The following is a 12,252-nucleotide window of genomic DNA, read 5'->3' on the forward strand; positions in this document are numbered from 1 at the left end:
AGACATTAGCCCGTAATTATTACGACCCGAGAGAACCAGGTGCGTTTGGAGGATTTCAAAAGTTTGTACAGTATCTGAAAAGAAACGAACCTGACATCGAACCGACGCCAGTGAGAAAGTGACTTAACGAGCAAGACGCGTATAGCCTACACAAAGCACCACGCAGAAAATTCAAGAGAAATTGGGTTATAGTCAGTGGAGTTAAAGTACAAGCAGACAAGTACATCGCCGACAGCAACAACGGTATAAGATACCTGCTTATTATTAGAGACTGCTTCGTGGGACTTTTCGGTATTAACTATAATAGCCGTTGGTGGCGTGGGTTTCGCTCTCATACGGTCCACCAAGTGTTTTGTTAAATGATTCAGGGCGAACACTCCCAGGACGTGAAGTATAGGGTCGCAGTGTATGACGCATTCCAGTTGGCGAGTGTTCATAACTTCGTACACTAACTCTTTTTTTCTTCTTCTTACGTGATTACGTTTCTACTTTTCTCTTTTTGGAAAATGTCGTTGAATTCCCCGTAAACGATGCACGACACTGTCTCGGGAAGTTACGTTGCAAACTGCGCTTCGAGTCTAAGAGTTCCCTGTTTTTGAAGATGCAGGTATGTTCCGTCGTTGTTTGACCAAACACGGGATCCAATGAGAAGACGTACAGCGCGTAACTGTAATGGAAATCGTCCCGCAAAAAGTCCACGCAGTTGAGACTTTCGATGTTGTCATCCATCAGCCAACATCCGGTCGAGCGGAACAGATTGACGTACGCCGGGATGATGGTTTGTCCGTCGGTGCTTTCTCCGAAGCGTAGTTTCATAGGTCCAGATTCTCCGACGGTGGTGCCATCGCAGAACAGCGCTATTTGGCGAAGTTGGCGAAGTTATAAGGATTCTTGTGAAAGTCGCCCATACCCACTGCCTTGGCGGATACGAACCCAGCTACATTCTTGTTGGGACGAGAACCTTGGAATATGTTGTCCCACGCGAAGCTGGTTTGTCCTTTGACGATGGAGAACATCTTCACTTCCGTTCTGCGATACGAGTATTTGGCCGGCGTCTTCGACAGCACCTCGTTATGACCCCATATGACGCCCGGATTCACGCAAACTTTCATGACCTTCAAGACGATGTCTTCTATGTGCACGATGTACGCGGTGTCCGTTTTGGTCGCCATTAGCAGGAAATGGGGGCTGGATCGGTACAGTTTCACTTGCACGTCGACTTGGTTCCGTATGTACCGCTTCATTTGAAACAGGTCGTGCATCAGCGGGCACTCGGGGTCGACCGTTTTACTCTCCGAGGTGAACTCGTACCTACTGAACATACCCGTGTTGGTCCCGTTCGGATTGGTTATGTCTAATTCCCCGGCCGTATCATTGAAAAACAGTTGCGCCTGCATCTTCGTCTTGTTGTCGATGGAATTGGTGTTCGAAAGTGTTTGAATCATGGCCTTCTACTGATAGTGGTTGCTCGTCGAGTTGACGAGGCGCCCTTGCAGCCATACGTCTACTTGCGAAAACAGGGAATGCAGAAACATGTTAATAGGGGCGCACGCTTCGTTGCTAGCCAGATGTGAGTTGTCCGCGTGAGTTATCTTACATTTAACGTACGTTTTGACCGCTGATATGAAATTCGATAGGTGCGGATCTGGATAGAGGCGGCACCGGACGGCAGTCTTGAAGATAGGTCTTTTCTACGGCTGTTTGCGTCGGCGGCAGATCAAATAACGATAGTTCCGGTGGTTGCGTTTCTGTCAAACACTTGGGATGCACATGCAAATGTAGTTGGAATCACGTTATACACATGCTAATGTAGTTGGAATCATGTTATACACATGCTAATGTAGTTGGAATCATGTTATACACATGCTAATGTAGTTGGAATCATGTTATAAACATTCTAATGTAGTTGGAATCATGTTATACACATGCTAATGTAGTTGGAATCATGCTAATGTAGTTGGAATCATGTTATACACATGCTAATGTAGTTGGAATCATGTTATACACATTCTAATGTAGTTCCACACAAATATAGTTGGAATCATGTTATACACATGCTAATGTAGTTGGAATCATGTTACACACATGCATGTTGGAATCATGTTATACACATGCTAATGTAGTTGGAATCATGTTATACACATGCTAATGTAGTTGGAATCATGTTATACACATGAATCTAATGTATGGAATCATGTTATACAATGCTAATGTAGTTGGAATCATGTTATACACATGCTAATGTAGTTGGAATCATGTTACATGTTACACATGCTAATGTAGTTGGAATCATGTTATACACTAATGTAGTTGAATCTAATGTAGTTGGAATCATGTTATGCACAGTTGCTAATGTAGTTGGAATCATGTTATACACATGCTAATATAGTTGGAATCATGTTATACACATGCTAATGTAGTTGGAATCATGTTATACACATGCTAATGTAGTTGGAATCATGTTATACACATGCTAATGTAGTTGGAATCATGTTATACACATGCTAATGTAGTTGGAATCATGTTATACACATGCTAATGTAGTTGGAATCATGTTATACACATGCTAATGTAGTTGGAATCATGTTACACACATGCTAATATAGTTGGAATCATGTTATACACATGCTAATATAGTTGGAATCATGTTATACACATGCTAATATAGTTGGAATCATGTTATACACATGCTAATGTAGTTGGAATCATGTTATACACATGCTAATGTAGTTGGAATCATGTTATACACATGTTATACACATGCTAGTAGTTGGAATCATGTTATACACATGCTAATGTAGTTGGAATCATGTTATACACATGCTAATGTAGTTGGAATCATGTTATACACATGCTAATGTAGTTGGAATCATGTTATACACATGCTAATGTAGTTGGAATCATGTTATACACATGCTAAGTTGTAGTTGGAATCATGCTAATTAGTTATCATGTTATACACATGCTAATGTAGTTGGAATCATGTTACACACATGCTAATGTAGTTGGAATCATGTTACACACATGCTAATGTAGTTGGAATCATGTTATACACATGCTAATGTAGTTGGAATCATGTTATACACATGCTAATGTAGTTGGAATCATGTAGTTTCATGTTACACATGCTAATGTAGTTGGAATCATGTTATACACATGCTAATGTAGTTGGAATCATGTTATACACATGCTAATGTAGTTGGAATCATGTTATACACATGCTAATGTAGTTGGAATCATGTTATACACATGCTAATGTAGTTGGAATCATGTTATACACATGCTAATATAGTTGGAATCATGTTTATACACATGCTAATGTTATGCACATGCTTGGTTGGAATCATGTTATACACATGCTAATGTAGTTGGAATCATGTTATACACATGCTAATGTAGTTGGAATCATGTTATACACATGCTAATGTAGTTGGAATCATGTTATACACATGCTAATGTAGTTGGAATCATGTTATACACATGCTAATGTAGTTGGAATCATGTTATACACATGCTAATATAGTTGGAATCATGTTATACACATGCTAATGTAGTTGGAATCATGTTATACACATGCTAATGTAGTTGGAATCATGTTATACACATGCTAATGTAGTTGGAATCATGTTATACACATGCTAATGTAGTTGGAAACATGTTATACACATGCTAATGTAGTTGGAATCATGTTCATGCATGTTCATACACATTCTAATAAGTTGAAATCGTTGCCATACTGCTTTCTTGTGCAGCTGGATGTAGTTTGAACCATGTCTATACATTATAATTTGAATGCGCTAACATGAATACACATGCTAATACAGTTGGAATCATGTTACACACATGGTAATCTAGTTGGAATCATGTTATACACATTCTAATATAGTTGAAATCGTACTGCTTTCTTGTGATGCTGTAATTATAATTTTCTCGCTTTTATCTAAATGTAACAATTATCTAATAAACATTTTTTGACAATGTGATGAAATATAAGACGAAACGAAACCCAACAACAAAAAGAGCAAAAAAGTGGCAAAACTAACCAAAAGGCGACAATGAGACATACTAACAAGTAACAAGGTCGCGTTGTCGCATTGTCGTCCCATCTAAGATGTGTAAAAAAGCCTTAAAGGAGAATACGAACGAAAACAAAACTTTTGATATATTGTTAAGGATATTCTAAAAGTCGCATTCCGTGATTAAAATTGAACAAAAGGTTTGTAAAATAGCAATAAAAACACTAAAACGTACTCGTATTTCCGCCTATTACGGAAACACCCGACAGTTAATGAGCAGAGGGGTTATCACGTGACATGACGTCAGAAGTGCCTGTTGCTGATGGCTTTCTCTTTGATTTTACCTCACAACTTAACAGTGTCCGTGGATTCTAAATCAGGAAAAGATGTTGCTGATGTCATTTCTGAAATGGATGTTAGACCGTATCAATACGATCAGATGTAGATGTACATCTTGCAAAACAATCTTCCACTGAAGATGGATAAGAAGAATCAAGCGAAACGGAGGCACCGCTTGGGGTCAAAATAAAAATAGACCATATCATTTAACAAGATTACTATTTGTCAGCAAACTTTCATACAGTTCCAACCAGCAAACTCACCCGTATAAATATATGACCAGTCATTAAGAATTATTTTTTTAAAAATGTGATTACAGTTCATTTTGTGTCCAATGGGTGACTGTAGGGTGTCTGGAATTTAAAAACAAAATAATTATGCTTCAGACGAGGGAAAATAAAAATTATCTGCTTCAAAAATTACACTGGAATTATTTTGTTGAAAAAAATTAGGATCCTAGTTATAAAATCTCGATACAAGATCCCAGCCTGGTTGAGCAGAGATAATATTCGCGACGCAGATAAGTTATTCACCGAAAACTGGTGAATTATAAAATACTAGTCAGGACAACGTATGTTTCCCCATTGTTTGGTTATGGAAATAGTTATGGTACTCGGTCATAGCCTTAGAATGACATCTTGTCAGCAACTTTCACGGCACACACTACTGATAAATAGCGAGTCTGATGCCGACGTGCGTAATTGGACAAAATGGAAAATAATGAAAGCAACAAGTACTTCATGATTTGCCGTTATATTCGGCAATGTTTCGGGTAGTCTGCAGCATTTAGAGCTCCAAACCGAAAAGAACATCATAGCGAAACATTTTCAAGCTCATGTGAAATCACTTACTGATTTTGATAATATATATCTCATGTGTACCAGTCGAACTGCCCCAGCTGCAAAATGCCCCAGCAAATTTGGTCATTCATTCTAATTTGTTCAAATTTATTTATAATGATTGAATATATGCCGTAAATGCATAGTTTTTGTTGACTTATTATGATATTATGTTCTTCATATAAAAGTTTTTAGGAAGTAATATTTCTGATAAATGTTTCATTAGTAAACTCATAACTATGTATATACTTATATATGAAGAACATAATATCAAAGTTGACAAAACTATGCATTTATGGCCTATATTTATTCATTTTAAATAAATTGGGGCATTTTGACTACCCGACTGGGGCAATTTGACCAAATTTGCTGGGTCATTTTGTAGCGGGAGCAATTCGACTGACAACCGGACTTGATTTAATTTATGTTAAAAATACCACTGACAGTAAGTTGTTACAGGGAATGATAGAGTATAAATGAATCTCGTGGATACTTTTTCCTTCTTCAGCCTAGCTTGGGGATTCCCATACCCCATGCGTGCATGCAGGGATAATCTACAATCTATAGTCTCCCTGGTGCATGTCTCTTTCATATGCGTCCGACTCGGAATGATCGGCGCATTTCTCCTGCCGAAATCTGTTATTTCACTTGGAAAACGGAAGAAATAGTGGTTCTTTCCCATGTTCGATGATGCCGTGCATCCCCAGGCAACGTAATACACCATCGTACCATTTAAAAAAACGACAGAAACAACACGAATTGTACTACTGTAGCGCTTGGTCTTTGGTAATATGGCGGACTCCAGGCACATTTGACGTCACGAGCGGAAAGGTCACGTGGGTTCCAGCGAAATATGCATAATGGCCGGAGCTGAGATTTACAGAAACTGTTTTCGCGATTAAAACATAATTATACATAATTTTTAATTGAAAATTTGGGAATATTATTCTGATGACTTTATCTTTCACCAAGCAAATTATTGCAATTCACTCGTATTCTCCTTTAAAATGCGCGACAACGCGACATAATGAATATGTCCAGTTGTCGCCCTTTGGATGCATTTAACAAATATTATTCACAGAGCCACAATGCGGCATGGCGACAAATGGCCAATGTGTGGCATTGTCGCTTTGTCGCACTTTGGTTAATTTTGACACTTTTTGCTTATTTTTGTGAGGGATTCAACGGGACAATGCGACAACACAAAATGTCCCTTCTATGATTCAACATCCCTTAGCTCATTCTCTGACTTTAATCAACGTACTACCCAGCCTGTTATGTTCTTCATGTTATACTCTGCATATATACATCCCCTCCTCCTTATGTTGCATTCCTGCTTGGCAACGGTACAAGAATCTGTATCGAACCGTCGCATTCAAGAAAGAAAAGAAATTGTTATCCATAAATATATTATTATTGTCCTTCCAAACTTCTAAAATAACACTCAAATAAGTAATGTCCCAGGAGTTGCATTCAAATGCATTCACAAGACAAAACGATTCTCTACGCTCAGGTTCTTAATGCAATGGGTTATAAGCAGATAAATGCAAGGAGAACATTGGTGTGTTCTTCAGTTGTGCTTGGAAACAAAACAGCTCTTACCGTTTTACGTTCACTGTGTGAGTGGCAGTGCTACCGGCAGGCAGGACATGCTAACACTTGTACGTCTTGGTGTCATCACTGGTTCTCAGAGATCCATTCAAATAACATTTACCGACCACCTAGCCCTTAATCCCAAGATATCGGACATATCTTTTGTCACTGATACGAAATGTAAACATGTTAGCCATAAATCTTTTGAAAGCTTTGCTGAAACCTGGAATATTGTAACGCTGATCAAACAACTTTGAGCAAGAGCCATGCAAAACCTAAAAATGATTCAGAGTTTGTTCAATATATCCCTACGTGATATATTGAAAGTTTACAGCTTTTAGTCCTTACCTTCCACTATATAAGGTGTTTCACTTTTGGCTGCAAGGAGACCACTTTGAAATCATTCAGTAGAAACAACGGTTCCCATGTTCACGGATGGTATTGAGTGTACAACAACATACGATCATTAACTCACATTCAGGGACAATGGCCATAATGTCTAACGCTACATATGTATACGTTCAAATCCTCGTGACGTGTCTGTGATGGCAATCTGGGGACATCTCCTAGGCATCTTTGTGTGAGTTGGTCTGATAGAGGTTCTGCCCCGATGGATGGGAACACTCACACGCTTCTTGTTATCGGGACATGCTGATTAACTGCGCTTATATCAGCACTGTCATTGAACAGCGTATATAGGCTCACGCACATGCTCACTAGGTAACTGCGCATGTACATTTAGTAGGGTATCAAATACAAATATATACTCATGATATAGTCACAATTGTACAATCGACTCTGCTTTTAGCAGAGATTTCTTGTGGATTTGGAAAGGGTTTTGTGGCTTCTATTTACATATCTGAACAGTATTTTCCTTGTGCGAATCCGAAATATTAGATGCAGCCAGCCACCTCTCTCTCTCTCTCTCTCTTTCACGCACACGCACGTGTATATATGGGTGCAACTAATGCAACATTATGGGACAGTGAATATTGTTTTACTCCGCGTTAAGCTAAATACCGGCATGGGACATTAGATATGGGTGAGTGAGTGAGTTTAGTCTTACGCCCCTTTTAGCAATATTCAAGCAATTTCACGGCGTGGGACACCAGAAATGGGCTTTACACATTGTACCCATGTGGGAAATCGAACCCGGGTCTTCAGCGTGACAAGCGAACGCTTTAACCACTAGGCTACCCCACCACCCCATTAGATATGGGCTTAACACACTGGAACCCTGTGCAACTCGTTGCGACAGTGATATTATCATGACATATTAAGTTCTTATTACAGTGATTTGGGTTTTTTTTGCAAATGGCGTGCTACATCATTATGGAACATTATATAATACAGGGCCTGAAAAGAAGCACATGCCTTTCATTCCATTGGTGTAGGTGACAGAATAGATAATCTTTAATGTGCAGATCAACCCATAGCCAAACTGTCGATGCTATCATCAATAAGGTAAGTTGCAGGTGTGTCATATATCGAGTGAACCATGTCTAGTTAACGTAGAGTACATTAGGTACGTTTATAATGAATAAGCTTACAATGAACTGAATTTAAAACTTTAATACACTATTTTGGAGTTCCCAGACACTTGCTGTATATTTCAATGCAAATGCGTACAGCGAACTACGGTTAAAACGAACTAAAATTCGTATTCCGCCAGTGTTCGATATAACCGTAGTTTTTTGTACTCCATGCATAGATTAAGCGTATATGTCGTGCTTGTCCTTTCTGATTACATTTAGAGGCGGTAGGGTAGCCTAGTGGTTAAAGCGTTCGCTCGTCACGCCGAAGACGCGGGTTCGAATCCACACATGGATACGATGTGTGAAGTCCATTTCTGGTGTCCCCCGCCGTGATGTTGCTGGTATATTGCTAAAAGCGGCGTAAAACCAAACTCAGTCAGTCAGTCAGTCTTATTACATTTCGCTCAAACAGCCGATGTTACAGGTGGACGAGGACGTGGGAAACCTTTTCGCGAACACCTGGTGTCATCTCTTATTTTCTGCAATCCACTCATACAGTGTCATCGCCATTTTGTATTATAATGAATGCACTGCGGCAGATAATCGAGAAAATCGAGATAATCTCCTGGCGTTATGCACTTCTCTTCAAAAGTTTAGACTCACTGAAAACACTCACAATATGTTATGAGTATATATATACTGAACCACAAAAGAAACGTCGCCTTTCAAATCCAATTGCAAAATTTTGTTCTTACAAGGTGGTGCTTCTATTATGATTGTACCGTTTTGTTGACATGTTTTTCAATCCAAATTGACAGTTATTACCAACATCAATTTGTTTTCTGATGAAAATGTATATCGACCAAACGCACAGAAAAGGCAGACATTGTAAAAGGTTTCGTATGACATTCGTGAAAATGAAAATGCACGTGCATGTCGCGACAACCCTACCATTGCAAGCGAGTCCCAAACACGCCGGAAATCATTTTTATTTTGACACAATCACCATGCCACGACTTACGAGGGATCAGAGGAACGAAGTCTTGGGACGATTGCAAGTTGTCCCGACTGCACCGAGGGTAGCCAATCATGTTAATGTTCATGTTAGGACAGTCTACCGACTGTAGGAGTGGCAGCAGGTCACTAACAGCATCCAAGATCGTCTACGCAGTGGGCTTCAGTAACATCACAACGTCAAGACCGACAGATTGTGCGCCACCATCTGCAGAATCGCTTCATCAGAGCGACGGAAACAGCACGCCAGACCATTGGGACTCACAACACACCCATCAGTGCCGATACAGTGCGTTGACGTTTGCGCGGAAGAAACCTCTGCTGTCACAGACCCTATCGTAGTCCTGTCCTCACCGCTCATCACCGCCCAAACCGACTGCAACGGGCAACTCAGCATCGAAATTGGCGTTATCGATAATGGAAAACTGTGTTTTCATCTCATGAAAGTCGATATTGTGTTTCGACAGTTAATGGCAGAGTGAGAGTATGGTGAAGGCGTGGGGAACTGTTTTCCAATGAGTGTATTGTTGAAAGAGACTCGTGAGGTGGTCCAAGTGTTGAGTGCAATCGGTCTCAACCAGTTAGTTGACACCGTGGTGTTCCAGAATATTGGCACAGGATGAGGAAGTGACGTAAAAGCTGATCGCTATATTGACCAAGTCATAAGACCCCACGTTGCACCACATTTTTGATGTTACCAAAATCTCATCTTCCAGCAAGACAACGCTCGTGCCCACACTGCCAAGAGCAACATTGGACTTCTTAAGACAACATGGCATCTAAACGCTACAAAAGCCTGCACTCAGCCCGGATTTAAGTCCAATAGAACACCTTTGAGACGAGATTCAAAGAAGACTGAATGACCTCCAACCAAGGCCGACACTGCGGCTAGAGTCGATCAGACATGTCGCAGAGTATGGACCCAAGTGCCTATGGCCTTCATCAACCGGCTAATTCATTCCATGTACAGACGATGCAACGCTTTCATCAATGTCCATGGAGGCCATACACGATACTGACTTTGGGGTATCTTAATGGTACCATTTTTGGTGATTCTGTTTGTGTGAACTCTAAATGTGATTCCCGAACATGTTTTAACCATAATGGTCAAGTTTGAACTCAATCCTCCGTTTTGATTGTTAATTAGAGTGAATTAAAGTGTGTGCTTTAAGAAACCGCTATCGGTGCGACATTTCTTTTGTGGTTCAGTATATATGGTCACATCGAAGTTTGATTTCTCCACTAACTTTTGGGAACCAACTGCAAACTTTATGCAGATGAATTCCACGAGGATCATGCACATTGCTGAAAAGCATGTGCAAATATCGTACATGTAAACAGCTGCGTTTTGATGTAAAGTTTTGTTAAGAATTCGCCAATTTTCACTGATTTTTATCATTTACTGAACTCATGACAATAATCTTTTCAGCGTTACGAATTTGTTTCACAATACATCAGTTCATGTGTAAACAGTACCTTTAAGCAGTATGGAATATTTTGCAAAATTTAGTTTAGAACAGTTGCCTGAAGTAAGTGGCTATATTTACACTAGTCAGTCTAAACTTTTGATGAGAAGTATATATTGAATATATTTAGTTTCAAAATGTAAATCATTTACGAGGTAATCTTCCACACTGTCTTTCAGTTTGGTAGAGGTTATGCTAATCACATTATTTGTAGGTATCTTGATTTGTATTATGGCAAACAACCAGTCAACCTCGACGATGTCGCGATAAACTTCGTACAAAATACACCTCGTGTCGTTTGTACTTTACAACACCGGGATTATGGAGCAGAAAATGACCAATGTCATGATGATTCATGAAAACTTGAAAACAAATGAGCTACAGTCAGAGAGATAAAACTACTAATCACTTGTTTGCTATCGATCTATGATTTCATGATTCCTTAAGCATGGGTTCGATCGATTTGCGAGTGGAATGATATCGTGTTTTTCACGTGGTTGCAAACTAGGTTTAGTTGTGTTACATTTAAAGGTATAATTGAACTGAATTGGAAACGTTTTATCTCCATTTACAAAATTAAACGCGAATTCTTTAGGTTTAACAAAGGTAATGAATGAAGTGGAGTTTCATTAATTGTCTTGGTTCCTTTGGCGATTGCCATTCAGGAACCGATAATAACCTTTATAAGCATATTCTGAGGCTTCGTGTGCTACACCATTCTTTTCAAATAACCAAATTCTAATTTTGCCATCCCGATCAGAAATCCTGACTCATTTGCATAAAGAAACGAAAGGAGGGGAGCAAATTCAATTGATGGCCATAAATACAAATTCTGCTCAAATATCCAACGAGAATATGCAATATTTCAGAGAGTTTCCTCAGAAATGGCCCTGAACCTTAGTAGAGCGTTTATAACTATACCTGTGCCCCGTACTTTTGTTAAAAGATGCCCCATGGATCAAGGAATGAAGTGTTGGCTTAAGTTTGTCATGTGGGAAACATCAAGCGTTTTGACAGAAACTAAAAATCCTTGGACGTTTTGGAAAATGCAGGTGGTATTAATTCGACTTGCCTCAAATACTTCCTGTGAATATAGAGAGATTACTTCATTGGTCAGTTTACTAGTTATAATTCAGTAGTACTGCTGGACCCAGTAATATCTCTTTGTGCGCATATGCATGAGAGCTTTGAAATCCAGTACAGAAGAAGAATTGATATGTCTTTAGATTTTGGAGTCAAGCCAAAGCTGATAGTACTGACGAATGTTTTTGGCAGATTTCTGGCCTTATACGTGGCATGATAAGCCAGTCATACCATGTTATTTCACTGCTATACAAATATCGCGAGTATCTGTCTCTACAGATCTGGAAGCGTGACTAAGGTACAACTACTGGTACAGAGCTGTCATGCAGTTCACGTGTCACCATTAGCTATAGCCTTGTTGATGGACATGTTTTCGGCGCAGCTCCGTTACTGTTCAATATTGTCTTTTTGTCTCAACTTCGTTAAT

General features: G+C 39.5%; 1 protein-coding gene across 1 annotated transcript in view; it reads right to left on the reverse strand.

Moving 5' to 3' along the window:
- Nucleotides 1-816, reverse strand: part of LOC124273602 (cadherin-23-like) — a 69,079-nt gene extending 68,263 nt beyond the window's left edge. The window contains exon 1 of the mRNA XM_046708889.1: nucleotides 558-816. Within this exon, the coding sequence (XP_046564845.1) occupies nucleotides 558-816 (259 nt within the window). The remainder of the gene's footprint in view (nucleotides 1-557) is intronic.
- Nucleotides 817-12,252: the final 11,436 nt, after the last annotated feature.

Source organism: Haliotis rubra, unplaced genomic scaffold, assembly GCF_003918875.1.
Source record: "Haliotis rubra isolate DU_JTF1 unplaced genomic scaffold, ASM391887v1 Scf1035, whole genome shotgun sequence".
NCBI classification, from domain to species: Eukaryota; Metazoa; Mollusca; class Gastropoda; order Lepetellida; family Haliotidae; genus Haliotis; species Haliotis rubra.